The following is an 18,332-nucleotide window of genomic DNA, read 5'->3' as shown; positions in this document are numbered from 1 at the left end:
CCATTCCACACCTCAGTATTTACCCAAGAGAAATGAAGAAAAAACCTACACATAAGTGTTCATATCAGTGTTACTTGTAGAGAAAATTGGAAACAGTCCAAAATGCCCATCAGTAGCTGAATGAATAAACAAATTACAGAATGTTCATATAAAGTAATGAAATCCTACTCGGCAGTTAAAAGGAATGAACTCTTGACACAGAAAAATATGGATGGATTTCAAGATAATGATGCAGCATAAATGACGCCAAATAAAGCAGTACATACCAATTTTATATAATCTAGAAAATGCAAATTAGTCTACAGTTGGAAAACACAGATAAACAGTTTTCAGGGCACAGGACAGTGAACCTGGATGGACAGGAAAGAGAGATGACACCAAAAAAATGGGCGACAGGGAAGCCTTTGTGGCCAGGGGGTGAGGGGCGATGCTGATGGATACATTTATCGTTTTGGTAATGATGATTTCACACTTGTATTGCTGTGTCACAACAACAAATTTTACTCTTTAAATCTCAGCAGTTTTGATATCAATTTTATATCAAAAACACAGAAGTAACAAAAATGAGAGGTTCTGTGTTTAGGGTTCTTCCTCCCTTAAAATTGATTCAAAAATTGATCATTTTATTTTATCCACTATAGGGCTTCCCAGGTGGCTTAGTGGTAAAGAATCTGCCTGCCGGTGTGGGAGACATGGATTTGATCCCTGGGTTGAGAAGATCCCCTGGAGGGGGAAATGCCATCCCACTTCAGTATTCTTGCCTGTGAAATCTCGTGGACAGCGAAGCCTGGCTGGCTGCTGCCCATGGGGTTGCAAAAGAGTTGGATACAACTTAGTGGCTAAACAACAACTAGATATAAATTACTGTTTGATTCTGTTACATAATAAAATCATTTACCCAGACTCTTGAATTATTGTGGAGAATAACATAGACATCTTAATTTTTAAACTTCTTTTCTTTCCCTAAATTTATTTTGAAGCAGCCTATTATGGTGGAAAGAAAATGGATATTAGTGTAAATATATACATGTTTGAGTCTAGCCTACAATTTTCTGTATGTGAGCTTGGGCAGGTTAAATCAATACCTGAATCTATTTACTAAGTAAAATGGAGCTATCTACTTCATAATATTGTTTTGAAAATCAACTGAGATAAAAGTATTTTCCATAATGGTACCTTTCCTTGTACCTGCAATTTTCTGTGTGAATTTTTTGGGCAATTTACTTGATTTCTTTGAATGTATTTTTTAATCTAAAATAGATATTCATCTTATAGGACTATGATCATCTGCTATAACATGACTTAGTACATGATGCATGAGAGAGTTTCACTTTCAGAGGGTTCTGAAAATTTGTTCGAAATAGTCAGTCTCATCAAGAATTTAATAAAGTTATAACTAAGAATTTTTTAAACTGAGCTTTAAAATTAATACTTTGTGCCAGCTATTGAAGTTCATATAAAATTCAGAGTGTTCTCATTTCTGTTCAGTATGAAGCATAGTTTTTCTCAAAGGTTTGTATGATTTTATAACCACAGATTGATCCTACATAGAGTAAATAAATTTTTTTAAGGCATTTCTCTTGCTTCTTGATTTTTATCGTTGTATCTAGTTAAAAGTAGTACTTTATCATTGAAATGCTGCCTGGAACAATTTTGCTTCCCATGTTTGTTAATTCACTGCTGACTCAGAATGAGAAAAATCTTCTTTATATTTTTGAGTTATTTACAAATAACTCAGTAAACTATTTGTTTCTGTTTTCTACACTTTGGAAATTCAAGTAAAGGACCAAATAATAATCAGTGAGTCTCAGATTAGGACTGTGATGTAGGTACAGCTCACAGTATTGCTTCCAGATCTCTGGCCTGCCCTGTTCAACTGGAATTTTGAAAATGGATCATAGAATAGGAACCATAACTGAGCAACTACCTCAACTCTGGATCTGTGGAGGAATCTAGATTGTGGACTCTCTGGAGTAATGAGATACCCTTTTGTGATTTCCATCATGATTCTCAGCCCATGTGCTTTCGTATCATTGTAAAAGGTTATTGATTTGTTTCTGAATCTTCTTCATCAGCTAATGCTGGAGTGATCACTATTACTGTGTGACAGATCTCTGATACTCAAAATATTTGGGAAACACTCTTCATTGGGATCCTATGACCAACAGTTTAGTATTTATTTAAGAGTTAAATAATAGAGAGTTACTTTTTAAAACACTGTTGGTTGACTAATGGTACATACTGAAACTTTGTAAAGCAACAGTTTATTTTGAAATGCCTAGATTTAACTTTGTGAACCTTTTCAGAGCTTCTTTCAAAACTCATTATTTAAATACCTGAATTAGTCTTCATGAATTTACATAATTTGTAATATGTTCGACCACAGTATTTAGAGCTATGTAGTATTACTTCTTTTTCTGTATTGATTTTATTTTCTCTTTTGTAGATGGCGATGCCCAGTCACTTAAGGAGCACCTTATTGATGAATTGGATTACATACTGTTGCCAACTGAGGGCTGGAATAAACTTGTCAGCTGGTACACATTGATGGAAGGTCAGGAACCAATAGCACGAAAGGTACATATTAAGAAATGAATAGAAATATTCTTCTTAAACAGTTCATATTTTGTTGTTAATTTCCATGACTTATGAAGCCTCAGTTGTCTTGGAGAAAAAGACCATCAATTTGTTACTGTACACTAGCACACATAGAGGGAGGGTGCATTGTATGCTAGCCACTGATATAAGCACATCATATACATTATTAACTAATTTAATCCTCATGAAAAGTCTTTCTAAGGAAAGTATTATTATCCCCGGTTTATAGGTGAGGAAATGAGGACAGAGGTAGCAAGGTTCAGGATCTTTTAGAAAGCCACGTGAGTTTACATACTTAAATTTTCTTAAAACTTGAAAAGGCAGTTGTTTTTCTTACCCTGATTTTAAGCTTTATAATTACAGTCTAGAAACATTAAAAATGACCCATTTTCTTTATTTTAGGGAACTGAAAAGTCATTTATGAAAGTGTCAGTATTGCAATAGTAGAGTAATACCCAGCACTTAAGGTAGATCTGTCAACCTTACACAAGTATTTGATAGTGTAGTCAGGGGGAGCAGAATTATTTATCTGGTTTTATTTCCACATAAAAATGATTAAAAAGCCAATTATATAACACAAGGGTTTAAACTTCTAGTAGACCAAACCATAATTGGATTTATTTGAAACTGATGCTACAAAGTTGATATATTAACAGTTTGTATTTGTATATCTGTGGTTTAGGTATAGAACTGAATTTTGTTCTCTAAATAGAATGTGAATATGCCTTTGATTTAGTTTAGTTTTGTTCCTTAATTTCACTCAATCTTATAGCCAATTTAAAGTTAAGATTCATCTCTTCTAGGAATCCTAGCCATAAATAAATTTTATACATATATATATAAATATATAATTACTCAAGTAATCTCGCCTAGAAAATTCCATGGACAGAGGAGCCTTGAGGGCTGCAGTCCATGGGGTTGCAGCGTCGGACACAACTGAGCACACACATGTATATGTGTGTATATATAATGGCCTATGGTTTTTATCTGTAGTTCCTATAGAACTGAGTGTTTTGACCATTTGAAGGATAAAATATTTAGCTGTAAAACTCTCTAGAAGAAGACTTTTATTCCTGGGTAAAGGAAAACCTACGTCTAGAATATCTCCAAATGTATTGACTTGTATTAATTCAACGTATTTTTTCCTTAATAAATGTAGAATATCATATAGTAAACCGATCAGCTGACAACTCCTTTGACATTTCTTCTTAAAAGAGGCCTTATTGGCATTTCTTGAACTCTATGTCTGATAAGCAAATTAAAGAAGATACAGATCATGAAGACTTCATATAGGGAGAAGGAAAAAAGTTTAAGAAGTCTTGTTGTTTAGTCGCTAAGTCGTGTCCAACTGAAGCCTGCCAGGCTTCTCAATCCCTAGGGTTTCCCAGATAAGAATACTGGAATGGGTAGCCATTCACTTCTCCCGGGGATCTTCCCAATCTAGGGATTTAACCTGGATTCTCCCAAACATAGGCAGATTGTTTACCATCTGAGCCACCAGGGAAGCCCAAGAAGTCTATTAGGTTATATATTTATTTTTAATGAGGCAGTTGGAATTTGCTTCACTTGTAAAATAATTTTCAAACTTTAGTGTATATTAAACTATCTAGAGTACCTATTAAAATGTCTTCCTTCAAACTTAAATCAGTTCAGTTCAGTCACTTAGTCATGTCCGACTGTTTGCAACCCCATGGGCTGCAGCACGCCAGGCCTCCCTGTCCATCGCCAACTCCCGGAGTTTACTGAGGACTCACGTCCATTGAGTCAGTGATGCCATCCAGCCATCTCATCCTCTCTCGTCCCCTTCTCCTGCTGCTTTCAATCTTTCTCAGCATCAGGGTCTTTTCTAATGAGTCAGTTCTTCACATCAGATGGCCAAAGTATTGGAGTTTCAACTTCAGCATCAGTCCTTCCAATGACTATTCAGGACTGATTTCTGTTAGGATGGACTGGTTGGATCTCCTTGCAGTCCAAGGGACTCTCAAGAGTCTTTTCCAACAACACAGTTCAAAAGCATCAATTTTTCGGTGCTCAGCTTTCTTTATAGTCCAACTTTCACATCTGTACATGACTAGTGGAAAAACCATAGCTTTGACTAGATGGCCCTTTGTTGCAAAGTAATGTCTCTGCTTTTGAATATGCTATCTAGGTTGGTCATAACTTTGCTTCCAAGGAGTAAGCATCTTTTAATTTCATGGCTGCAGTCACCATCTGCAGTGATTTTGGAGCCCCCCCAAAATAAAGTCTGACACTGTTTCCCCATCTATTTGCCATGAAGTGATGGGACCAGGTGCTGCAATGTTAGTTTAAATCAGTAAGTCTGGGAATTTCCCTTTTTGCTATGCTTCTGATCCCAGTAGATTCACATAAAGAACAGACCCTGATGTCAGTAGAACTTACTTAAAAGAATAGACTTGACTAGTTTTTTAGAATCTGAAGCTTCAAATTTTACTAATTTCTGATTGCATTAAGAAATCTAGAACTGGTAATACCCCTGCTCTCATGTAGAAACAAAGTTAACCATCTTCCTAGGCCTCAGATCATCACTAAAATGTCTCACTTGAAATATCAAGCATTCAGCTTAAAACCAGAAACAAAACAGGCAAATAGGCAAGAAGTACAGTGGAACCAAAATCCAAGAGAAACAATGGATAATGGAAACAGATTCATGAGGAATCCAGATGACAGAAGTATTAGAAACCTTAAAATATTGTGCTTGTTATGTTTTAAAAAAAAAAAAGTTAAAAAGAACCAAATGTAATTCTAAAACTGAACACGAATATGAAAACATTAAGAATTAAGTGCTTGTTATTTGACCAAACCATATTTGGATTTATTTGAAACATGTTACAAAGTTGACACATTAACAGTTCATATTTGTATATCTGTGGTTAAATGGGTGAAATACTAGACTAAAAAGAAACAATGTGTAAACTGATAATACCATTAGAAAATAGACTAAAGCTTAAAGAGTGGAAAATAAGGAAAAAAGTGGGACACGTGGAATGCAGTGAATAAGCGTAACATAGATTTAAGTGGTCTCCTCAAAGGAAAGGAAAGACAGTATGGGGTAAAAGTAATATTGGAAGTAATAGTTGAGAATTTTCCAAATATGATTCAGGGTATCATGCTACAGGTTAAAGAAATGCTACGAATCCCAAGCTGAAAAAATACAGACAAAATCATACACAGTAAAACTGTTAAGAAAACAAAGATATCCCTGGTAATAGGCAGAAAAAAAGATTTATTACCTTCAAAGTAAGGGTAAGACAGATGCTTTCTCAAGAGAAAGACAGAATAAAATATAATAATAATGCCGTATCTTCAACACACTGAAAGAAAATAACTACTAACCTTGAATTCTATAACCTTGGAAAGCATCCTTAAGAATAATAGTGAAAAAAGTTGTTTTCAGATAAATTGATAGGATTTGTTACCAGCATATTTGCACCAATGGAAATAAAAATAGTCTTCAGAATGAAAATTTACTCTGTATAGAAGCTTTGAAACACAGGAAAAAATGTTGACTGGCAGAACCAAATACTATAAATGAGTGTTAAGGTAGGCTCTTTAAAATAGTAATAATTTCTTATGAGGATCATGTGTATAAAATTATGTACATAACAATATTAGCAGATAGTTGCCCCAAGAAAACCCCCATTATCTCCACCTCTTCATAGCCACAGCATTGTATAGTCCCCATCCACATTGTACCAGGGTCTGTACTGGTTTTGTATTACACTAGTCTTCGTGGACAGTGACATATAGCAGAATCATAGTACAGTATATCACTTTCAAGATTAGATTTTAGGTAGAAAGGTGTAAACTTACAATTATAAAATAAGTCATGGGAATATGTTGTACAGCGTGGTGACTATAGTTAAAAATACTGTATTGCATATTTGAAAATTGCCAAGACTTACCTAAATCAAATCCCTTATGATTATAGAGTGGAAGTGAGAAATAGATTTAAGGGCCTAGATCTGATAGAGTGCCTGAAGAACTATGGAATGAGGTTCGTGACATTGAACAGGAGACAGGGATCAAGACCATCCCCATGGAAAAGAAATGCAAAAAAGCAAAATGGCTGTCTGGGGAGGCCTTACAGATAGCTGTGAAAAGAAGAGAAGCGAAAAGCAAAGGAGTAAAGGAAAGATACAAGCATCTGAATGCAGAGTTCCAAAGCATAGCAAGAAGAGATATGAAAGCCTTCTTCAGCGATCAGTGCAAAGAAATAGAGGAAAACAACAGAATGGGAAAGACTAGAGATCTCTTCAAGAAAATCAGAGATATCAAGGGAACATTTCATGCAAATATGGGCTCAACAAAGGACAGAAATGGTATGGACCTAACAGAAGCAGAAGATATTAAGAAGAGGTGGCAAGAATACACAGAAGAACTGTACAAAAAAGATCTTCACAACCCGGACAATCATGATGGTGTGATCACTAATCTAGAGCCAGACATCGTGGAATGTCAAGTCAAGTGGGCCTTAGAAAGCATCACTATGAACAAAGCTAGTGGAGGTGATGGAATTCCGCTTGAGCTGTTTCAAATCCTGGAAGATGATGCTGTGAAAGTACTGCGCTCAATATGCCAGCTCATTTGGAAAACTCAGCAGTGGCCACAGGACTGGAAAAGGTCAGTTTTCATTCCAATCCCAAAGAAAGGCAATGCCAAAGAATGCTCAGACTACCGCACAATTGCACTCCTCTCACATGCTAGTAAAGTAATACTCAAAATTCTCCAAGCCAGGCTTTAGCAATACATGAACCGTGAACTTCCTGATGTTCAAGCTGGTTTTAGAAAAGGCAGACGAACCAGAGATCAAATTGCCAACATCTGCTGGATCATGGAAAAAGCAAGAGAGTTCCAGAAAAACATCTATTTCTGCTTTATTGACTATGCCAAAGCCTTTGACTGTGTGGATCACAATAAACTGTGGAAAATTCTGAAAGAGGTGAGAATACCAGACCACCTGACCTGCCTCTTGAGAAATCTGTATGCAGGTCAAGAAGCAACAGTTAGAACTGGACATGGACCAACAGACTGGTTCCAGATAGGAAAAGGAGTACGTCAAGGCTGTATATTGTCACCCTGCTTCTTTAACTTATATGCAGAGTACATCATGAGAAACACTGGACTGGAAGAAACAAGCTGGAATCAAGATTGCCGGGAGAAATATCAATCACCTCAGATATGCAGATGACACCACTCTTATGGCAGAAAGTGAGGAGGACCTAAGAAGCCTCTTGATGAAAGTGAAAGAGGAGAGTGAAAAAGTTGGCTTAAAGCTCAACATTCAGAAAACGAAGATCATGGCATCCGGTCCCATCACTTTATGGCAAATAGATGAGGAAACAGTGGAAACAGTGTCACACTTTATTTTGGGGGGCTCCCAAATCACTGCAGATGGTGACTGCAGCCATGAATTAAAAGACACTTACTCCTTGGAAGAAAAGTTATGACCAAGACCTAGATAGCATGTTGAAAAGCAGAGACTAATTGCTGACTAAGGTCCGTCTACCTAGATAGCATGTTGAAAAGCAGAGACTAATTGCTGACTAAGGTCCGTCTAGTCCAGGCTATGGTTTTTCCAGTGGTCATGTATGCATGTGAGAGTTGGACTGTGAAGAAGCCTGAGCACTGAAGAATTGATGCTTTTGAACTGTGGTGTTGGAGAAGACTCTTGAGAGTCCCTTGGACTGCAAGGAGATCCAACCAGTCCATTCTGAAGGAGATCAGCCCTGGGATTTCTTTGGAAGGACTGAAGCTGAAACTCCAGTACTTTGGCTACGTCATGCAAAGAGTTGACTCAGTGGAAAAGACTCTGATGCTTTGAGGGCTTGGGGGCAGGAGGAGAAGGGGACAACCGAGGATGAGATGGCTGGATGGCATCAGTGACTCGATGGACGTGAATCTGAGTGAACTCCAGGAGTTGGTGATGGACAGGGAGGCCTGGCATGCTGTAATTCATGGGGTCACAAAGAATCGGACACGACTGAGCAACTGAACTGAACTGAAGACTTCTAGAAGATCTTAAAAGTTTTCATCGTAAGAAAAGAAATGTAGTTACGTAAGGTGATGAATGTTAACTAGACTTAAAGACTTAACTAGACTAAAGGCCCTTTAAAGAATTTCAGGGTGTACTTTGTACTTCCTTCAATATATGGCTTTTAGGACTATAGGGCTTGTAAGAAGCTTCAGGTTGATGTCCCTGAATCTTGATAAAAACCCAGAGTAGAAAGGACTTACCTAGAGAACATTTGTGGTTGTGACTTTTGCCTCCTGGGTGAAACTCCAGTGAAATCCAGTGAAGATCCACAGTGTTTTCAAGAACCACTGCCATTTTGGACTGCAGAGACAGCATAAAATTTTAGAAACCTTTGACCTCCCAGACTTATAGAAGCAGGAATCAGACTAAGAATTTACTCAACTGCAAATGTGTGCTAACTTTCATGAAAGAAGATGACTCAGAAAACAGAACCAGGTGTTATGAAGAATCATTTTTTCAGGTCAAGGCAAGAGTAAGCCCTAATCAAGGAACTTTCAGTGTTTGCTCAGGTGGATTTCAGAATTTCTGTAGACTAATAACTCCTTTGTACCCCTTCATTTCCCCACTTTAACAGAAATAACCTGTCTGAGATTATCTTCTGCCCTCCCCACCATTTTATTTTGGTTGTAAGTGGGGCAGTAAGTTTATCTTCTCGTTCACAGACCCATAGATCCATAGACCCATGCTCGAGATGCTTAAGGAACTTATACCCAAGGATCTTCATCTGTACCTTCATCAGATATAGATGACAGCTGTCTGAACTTTGAGTTGATGCTATAATGGGATAAGACCAGTTGGGGGCTTTGCAGGGGTGGAGTGTTTTTGCATGTTGGTGACAGGGACAATAACTTTATTGGTACTAGAGGGTGTACTGTGGGAGATAGCCTTGAAGATTGCACCCAGGTTATTGCCAGCTCTTGTTATTCATACTCTTATGTAATCTACATCATCCCAGAGTTGGTCTCTGACTAGTAAAATACAGCAGAAGTGATAGTATTACATGTTGTCAAAATTAGTTTATAAAAGATACTGACACTTCTAACTTGGGAGTGTTCTCTTGCTCTCTCTTGGATCAGTCACTCTTGAATGAAGCCATATGTTACGCATTCAGCCTATGGAAAGACTTACATGATGAGGAACTGAAGTCTCTGCCAACAGCTGCAAAGGAACAGAGACCTGCCAATAACACATGAATAAGCTCGAAAGTAGATATGAATATGATTAACCACTGTGACCTAATTGACGTGCACTGCACTTAGTGCAGGATACAAATATTTTTTAACACATGCTGGGCCATCAAGCAAATTCCAGTACTGTATGCTAGAAATTATTCAGTGTATTTTCTGTCTCTCAAGGAATTTACAAGTCAGTAACAAAAAGATAACTAGATGATCTCTCAGCTACCTAGAAATGAAACAATGTACTTCTAAGTAATTCTTCAGTCATAGAGGATTAACATGTAAAATTAGACATATTTTGAACTGACTGCTAACTATACAGCATAAAAGAATGACTAATGTCATCCTTTGAATGTAAATACTGCAAAAGAAGGAAGACTGTGTCTCAAGAAAAGAAGAAAAGGAAATTAAGACTAGTGAAGAACTAGTATGAAGTAGACATAAAACAGAAAAAAAAAATGCATTAAATGACCAAAGTTGACTCATTATAAAGAACATTGTAATTTGACTAGTAAAATAAAGATGAGTCCTGGGAAGACTCTGATCAAGAATAAAAGGAAAATAGGCACAAATCCTCTGTATTAGGAATGAAAAGAGGGATACCATAGTAGAGTCCAAAGACATTTTTAAAAGATTGATTTTGAACAATTTTATGTAATTTGAAAATTTAGGTGAAATGGAAAGATGTCTAGAAGAATGTCAAATGTCTAGAGAAGAATGCACTAGTGTTGAGTGAGAATAGAAATTCTCAATTGCCATGTCTGAATAAAGAAGCTAAATTGTTAAATAAACATCTTTTCCCAAAGAAGACTGTTAAATCCAGAAGACATCACCAGTGAATATTCTACAAATATTTAATAACACAGTATTAGCAAGCCAGGCCAGAAATGGGCAAAAAATGAGTTAAAAATGGCCAGGCTGCAGGAATAGAATGGATACATGTGTATGTCCACCTGAGTCCCTTCACTGTTCACCTGAAACTATCACAACATTGTTAATTAGCTATACTCCAATACAAAATAAAAAGTTTAAATAGCTAGGATGGATTTTTTTCACAGAATTTTTATTTTACTTTGAAAATCACTTATTATAATTTTAGTATTATCTGAATAAAGTAGAAAAACCATCTCAGTAGATGCAGAAAATGCATTTGATAAATCAATTTATGATTTTTTTTAAGCTAGAAATAAAAAGCTATTGCAGACAATACTTATTGGTAAAGTATTCAAAGCTGTCCCTCTCAGATCATGGACAAGAGAAGGATAACTATATTAGAGGTCTTAGCCAGTTGGTAATGTGAGGAAAAGAACTAAAGGAATAAGGATTGAAGACGAAGAAGTAAAATTGTAATGTTTTAGAAGACATAATTGTATATGTTGAAAATTCCGAAAGCTCTACCAAATAAGCCACTAAAATTAATAATTAAGTTTCACAAGGGGGATGGATATAAGGTAACTATATTAGTAGAAAAACCAATTATATATAATCAACAAAGTTGAATTTTAAAATAATGTTTCGATGAGACGGCTGGATGGCCTCACCGACTCGATGGACATGAGTTTGAGTGAACTCCGGGAGTTGGTGATGGACAAGGAGACCTGGTGTGCTGCAGTTCATGGGGTCGCAAAGAGTCGAACATGACTGAGCGACTGAACTGAACTGAAGAGATAAAAGTACTAAGAAATAAAACTTTTAAAAACTGCTTTTCTACAATGAAAATTACCAAACACTACTAGCAAAATTGAAGAAGACCTAATGAGTTAATGGTCAAAGGGTCACGAAACTTACTCTGTAAAAGACAATATATCTTTTCAGCTTTATGGGCCAAAATGTTCACTTTGGCAACTACTCATCTCTGCTGTTTTGGGTGCAAAGACAGCCATTGGTGATAGGTAAACAAATGGGAATAACTGTGTTCCAGTAAAGTTATTTACAAAAAAAAAAAAAGTCAGTCTTAGCCTGTAGATCAGTCAGCCCACCCCTGGTCTGTTGTTGTTTAGCTGGTCTGTTGTTGTTTAGTTGCTTTGTTGACTCTTTTGCAACCCCATAGACTGTAGCCCTCCAGTCTCCTCTTTGCATGGGATTTCCCAGAAAAGAGTACTGGAGCGGGTTGCTATTTTCTTCTCCAGGGGATCTCCCCAACCCAAGGATTGAACCCTTGTCTCCTTCATTGGCAAATGAGTTCTTTACCACTGAGTCACCAGGGAAGCCCCACCTCTGATCTAGGTGCTGGTTAATTAATGTCTGCTGCTGCTGCCTAGTCACTCAGTCATGTCCGACTGTTTGTGACCTCATGGACTATAGCCCACCAGGCTCCTCTGTCCATGGGATTCTCTAGGCAAGAATACTGGAGTGGGTTGCCATTTCCTTCTCCAGGGGCTCTTCCTGACCCAGGGATCGAACCCAGGTCTCCCACATTGCAGGCAGATTCTTTGCCATCTGAGCCACCAACATCATAAAAAGAGAGGCAACTAGATATTATCTGCATCTTATTAGAATATAACTCACAATCTATGAGGTAGTCTTACTAAAAATTGCAAGAATAAGAAGATAGATGGTGAATTTTTTGGTTAAAAGACACTTGAGACTTCTCAATTGCAGTGTATGGGCTTTATTTGGATTGATATTAAAAATCATTTTTATTTTAATTGGTTTTGATTTAATGGATATTTGATATTAAGGTACTCATTTTAATACTTTAGGTGTGATAGTATTGTTATGGTTATGTTTGTGTTCTTGTTTTTAAAGTATCCTGAAATGTTTGTATAGAATATTACAAGTAAGATTTGTGTTTATACATTAACACCTGTGATTTCATATTTGTATTATACTTCTCTACTAGTCTGTCTTTTTACCACTAGGTGTTGTTACCCTGATTTCAAGGGGTCTAATTCATTGTGTATTTCTAACACTGAGCCTAGGTACTTAGTAAATGCTGCTAAAATGAGTATAACTCCTCAAAAATAGTAAATGTGTCCATTAGGCCCAGTGTTATCAAATTGTTTTGAAGTAACAGATTTCTTTAGAAATTACTTCCTCTTTCCAAGAGGGGAGAAGTAGGCACTTGAAGTGAATTCTTTCATAAGCCACTGTAAAGAGTAGACTGCATTAGGTTTATCAGGTATATTTCATGACTTTTGTCATATTGCCCACTAGTATTCAAAGCAAAGTGAATGAATGGAAATTATGTTTATTTTAATTCAGCTTTAACTTGTATTTCCGTAACTAACTTAGTAAAGAAACTTGACCTTCATTGTGGCCATGAATTAATAGAATCCAAGCATAGATTTCATCTTGTGCTTGCTCCTTATCTATAATGTAGAGAAATATTATAATTCACCTAAGGAAAAAACACTTTAGCTATCATCTCTAATTCTGAAACATAACTGTTATTTCTGAAAATTCACCTTCCTGTCTTATTTCAAATGTATATTTTAACTAGATAAATGTAACTTTGTATCCTGTATTTTATAAGCCTGTTTCTTCCTGTTACAGTCTTAATAGCCATCATTTTAAAGATTATTTTCAGCACAAACATTTTTAAATAAGATAGGATACTTTATATACACAAATATAAAGGAGTTACTAAATGAACAAATAATGTACATATTATGACACTAATATATAAATATGCTAATTATTTTTCTCTGATGCAGTGCTGTTGTATTCAGTCTTTAATCATTCATGTAGTATGATTCTAAAAATTGTTGGAGGACAAATTCATATCTTGCTTAAAAAAACTGCTTTTTAATACACTATTTTTGGAAACAGTAAAATATCTTCTAAGTATAGTAATAGTATTCTGAGTAGTGCTAATTAGCACTGTAAGATGTTGGAGAAGAGAAAAAAATGAAAAAATTCTGAATCCTAATAAAGAGTGGGTTTTGAAGTAATCTTAATTTTTAAAAAATTTTAGTTTATTGGAGTATAGTTGATTTACAGAGTTATATTAGTTTGGGGTGTATAGCAATATGAGTCCGTTATATATGTGTATGTATTCATCCTTATTTAGATTCTTTTCTCATGTAGATTATCACAGAATATTGAGTAGAGTTTCCTGTGCTATACCATAGATCCTTGTTGGTTGTCTGTGTTATATATAGTAGTGAAATAGGGAATTAATGTTTGTTTATTGTTGACAGTGAGCTTCTGACAGTTAGATCACCAGATTCTTTCTAGGAAAAGAAACTGCTTACTTAGAGAATACATATCTCAATGTAAATCATAACGGATGGTTTTCTCTTTTTTAAAAAATTTTATGCTGTTTCCTTATCCCATTACCTGCTCTACTGTTAGAATTTCCTTAGCCCCCTCCACCCCCTGCATAAAATGAGGCCTGTGAGTACCTCAGTTTGGCAACCTACTGATGATTAGTAACTAACTTAATTTAGGATTCTTACTCGAATATTGAGTCCCAGAGCAGAAATTTCTGATTGTTAAGAATATTTGATTCCTAGCTTTATAGCTTCATTAGTCTTATAAATGATGTAATATCCTTTGCTTTGTGCTTAACTTGAAATATGATATAAAACAAATATAATTAGTTCTGGTTTAGACAGTAATATGCTAGTTTATATAATGCATTCATTACAGAACTGCACACTATTACTTTAGAAATGTAACAAGTATGATTAGGAGAATATATATGATAAAGTATCATAAAAATTACCATTGAATTGGACATTTTAAATACCAGCAAACTACCTTTGAACTTTTTGAGCTGAAACAACTTCCCTGCAAGTGAAAGACAAATTTTGATTCCCTTACTGAATTGATGCTAATAAGCAAGTGGGTACAACAGTCATTTGGAGCCTCCCATTTGCCATATTTGTCTAATGTATCATGTATCAGGCTGATTACTATTTTCAGAAACAGTGTTCATGACTGAAATCCTACAGTTAACCTTTAGAAGATCAAAAGGAAATATACTTATTTTAAAAAGGTGACCCTAATATATACATTTTTTTCTCTTTCTGCTTTATTGCTTGCATGTTTAGCAGCTTTTTTTCCCCTTTCATTTGTTGCCTGGAACTACTCAGTGTGCATTTAAAGGTCAAACAAAGTCATCTTAGGATGGAAAACTAACATATCAATTACATGGCATAGCTGAATATTTTGGCAACAGTAATTGGAGTTACCGTTTTAAAAGATTTATTTTAACATACAGAGTGTTATAGCTGTTGCTAGCTGAAATTATATAAAACTTAAAGTGGTTTTTAAAGGTTTTTTGCTTGAGATCAAGTGCTAAAAGATAAAGTATGTCTGTATCTTTAATCCGAACCGTATTTACACTTTGCATGCACTTTCTTATCATAAATACTAGGTGTATTCATTATTTATAGTATACCAAAGTATCTCCATAGAGTAGTAGAATGCCTTACTATACTGTCTGTTAATATTTGTATCATGATTGTTCATATTCTGTTAAATATTAATATTTCCAAAAATGTTCCTTTCTTTTTCAGCTATCCAGTATCTTTTATATTGATGAGTTTTAATAGTTATGGTGTTTTCACTGGAGATCTGCTTTTTCTAAAGTCTTTTTAGAGATATGTTATTCACAACAGTAAGATATATCAAGCTATAGCTGACACTAGTTTGTTTTGTTTTCTAGGTGGTTGAACAGGGTATGTTTGTAAAGCACTGCAAAGTAGAAGTATATCTCACAGAATTGAAGCTCTGTGAAAATGGAAACATGAACAATGTTGTAACACGGAGATTTAGCAAAGCTGACACAATAGGTAATACAAGGTCCTGTTTCTTTGTTAAACCATTGCTATGCAAAATTTATTTAAAATTCTATTCACTCTATGCTACTGAGATAAAAACCATTTTAAAGGTTTATCCTTAGATATTACAGATTTCCAAGCTTGATACAATATGTCATAGCTTAAAGTTGAACTGTTTATCCTTTCTAGATGTACTTTACATTATTAGATGAGTTTAATATTTGTGCCATTTTACTTTTTAAAAAATAATTTTAATTTAGCATTTGAAAATATATGTCATGTTTGTAACATGAATTATAAATTAATGTAGAACTTTAAATACTTGCTTAGGTAAAACTTTTTCAGGTAACATAATTATTAATAATAATAATTTACCCTTAGCATGAAAAATGACTTGTTTAATTTGTTTTTGTCTCATTCTTGGGAGTCCAAATACAATTAAATAGCTAGTAAGGCAGTGGGCTTATCATTATTATGACTCACTGATTTTTTTTTATATAATGGGTAGGTTACAGAATTATAGTATCAAATATGTGTGCCTAACTCTGTCTATATATTTATATATCTACGCATGTTTATATATCTACCGTCTGAGCCACCAAGAAAGCCCATATATTTACCTATCTACACAAATAAATGTATGTTAAAGTATATGTAAATTTTTAAAATTCTGCTTAAAAGCTACACTTTAATTTTAGATCAAGGATGTATTGAATAAACAAAACAAAGCTCATAGATTCAAAGAACAGATTGGCTGCCAGATGAGTGGGTCTTGGGGCTTGGGTGAAGGAAATTAAGAGGTATAAACTTCTGGTTATAAAATAAATCATGAGGATTTCATGTACAGCATGTGACTGTAATCAGTAATATTATATTGCAAATTTGAAAGTTGCTAAAAAGTAAATTTTAAAAGTTCTCGTCACAAGGGAAAAAATTTTTTTAACTTTGTATGCTGGTTGATAGATCACCAGTTGATAAATTATTGATGATCATTTAATGTATATAAATTTTAAACCATTATGTCACACACCTAATACTAATATAATACTGCGTGCCAATTATACTTCAATTTTAAAAAGGAATAAATTGAATAAAATGCTTTGTAAATACATGGTTATGTATTTACTAACAATTGCAGTACTTTTTGATGACACAACTGAAAATAAAAATTACAAATAGTAGTTATTTTCAAATAAAGTTCTTAGAAAAGAAAATTATTGGTAATAACATTGATCTTATTGTAAAATGTAAATGGTCACTGAAGAAGGACATAACACTTAGTGTAGAATTCAGCAAGAAAGCGAGATTATAACTTTCCTTATTGAAGTCAGTCATTAGATACACTTTATTTTAAATAAAATATTTCTGAATTTCATAAGTACATTTGACTTTCACCACTTAGCCATTTCACTGCAAGAAAATACTTTTAACCCATAATTTTCATGAAGTAGTACCATTCTTCGGTACCTAATGCTTGATTAATCCTAATGTTTCTGCCATATATTATGTATGAATTTTTTATTCTCCCTCTCTTTATTTAGCTAAAACATTTATAAGTTGAGATGCAATTTCAATAAACTCATACAGTCATCTTTCTGAAAGAATGCTTAAAATGTTAGAAACTCCATATAAATGTCTTTTTTATTACATTATAATGGATAAAGTACTTAACTTTTGCACTTCTCAGTTTTTGGAACATATTCAGGAAAGTAAAACATTTCTACATCCTGAAAACTGAAAGTTTTAAATATAATTTATGAATTACATCAATCTTGATATCAAAATGTACACACTAAGAATCTGTATCCAACAAAGATTATCTATTAAAATTAATTCAGAGACTTAATTTCTGACATTTACAGCCAATTAGAATATAAATAACCTTTTAAATGTTTGATGTAAATAATGTTTTCTAGTTATTTTAAAGTTTCTTTTGTTTTTCTTTTATTTTCTTTGTTCCTTACCTCATTTCTGTAGGAAAATTACATGTAAATTATATGAGGCATTAAAAATCTTACTTTAGAACATGAATTTACTGAAAAAATGTTTTAAAACTCATTATATGAAGATCTAGGTTTTAATTTCTGAACTCAAAACAAGTATTTCAGAGTCTTTACATTAGGTGCTAGGTAAGGCACCCCACTCCAGTATTCTTGCCTGGAGAATCCTATGGACAGAGAAACCTGGTGGGCTACAGTCCATGTGCTCATGAGAGTCAGGCCCAACTTAGCAACTAAACAATCACCACCACCACCAAGAATTGTCAAGGAGATAATTTGTAAAGAATCTCTGCTTCAAAAAGTTTATGATTTTATAGATTTTAATTTGCATAGTTTAAATTTACTAATACTTTAAAATGCTACATATTTTGGGTATATGCCTTAAAATTGTATATGAGTAGATTTTTTATATAGCTGACACTTCTTACTGATTGGAATGATTTTTTAAACTATGTTATCTGTACTTTTGTGGTCATTAAACATTGGGGGATAAAGAGAATGGAAGATATCAGAATACAAAATATCTACATATATGTGTAAACTGGGTCACAGTTCCTTACCATAGGTCCTAGTTTTAAAAATTTGAAAATCTGTATTAGAACGTGTTTGCTTTCTAAGTGATAAGTTTTGCAAAAATTAAAATTAATTAAGTGAGGAATTTTAGAAGCTTCATGGTGTTATAATTATCATAGTAGTTAGCAATTACTGAGTACTTCCTATGTTTTAGGCACTTGATAGGAAATTTCTTATTTATACCTCAACATTATTGTAC

At 34.5% G+C, this 18,332-nt stretch overlaps 1 protein-coding gene across 1 annotated transcript in view; it reads left to right on the top strand.

Moving 5' to 3' along the window:
- USP15 (ubiquitin specific peptidase 15) overlaps positions 1-18,332 on the top strand; it is a 127,558-nt gene that overhangs the window by 36,381 nt on the left and 72,845 nt on the right. The window contains exons 3-4 of the mRNA XM_052639478.1: positions 2,447-2,577; positions 15,446-15,572. Of these exons, the coding sequence (XP_052495438.1) occupies positions 2,447-2,577; positions 15,446-15,572 (258 nt within the window). The remainder of the gene's footprint in view (positions 1-2,446; positions 2,578-15,445; positions 15,573-18,332) is intronic.

Source organism: Budorcas taxicolor, chromosome 5 (genome assembly GCF_023091745.1).
Source record: "Budorcas taxicolor isolate Tak-1 chromosome 5, Takin1.1, whole genome shotgun sequence".
Lineage (NCBI taxonomy): Eukaryota > Metazoa > Chordata > Mammalia > Artiodactyla > Bovidae > Budorcas > Budorcas taxicolor.
This window is presented reverse-complemented; position numbering and strand designations above follow the sequence as displayed.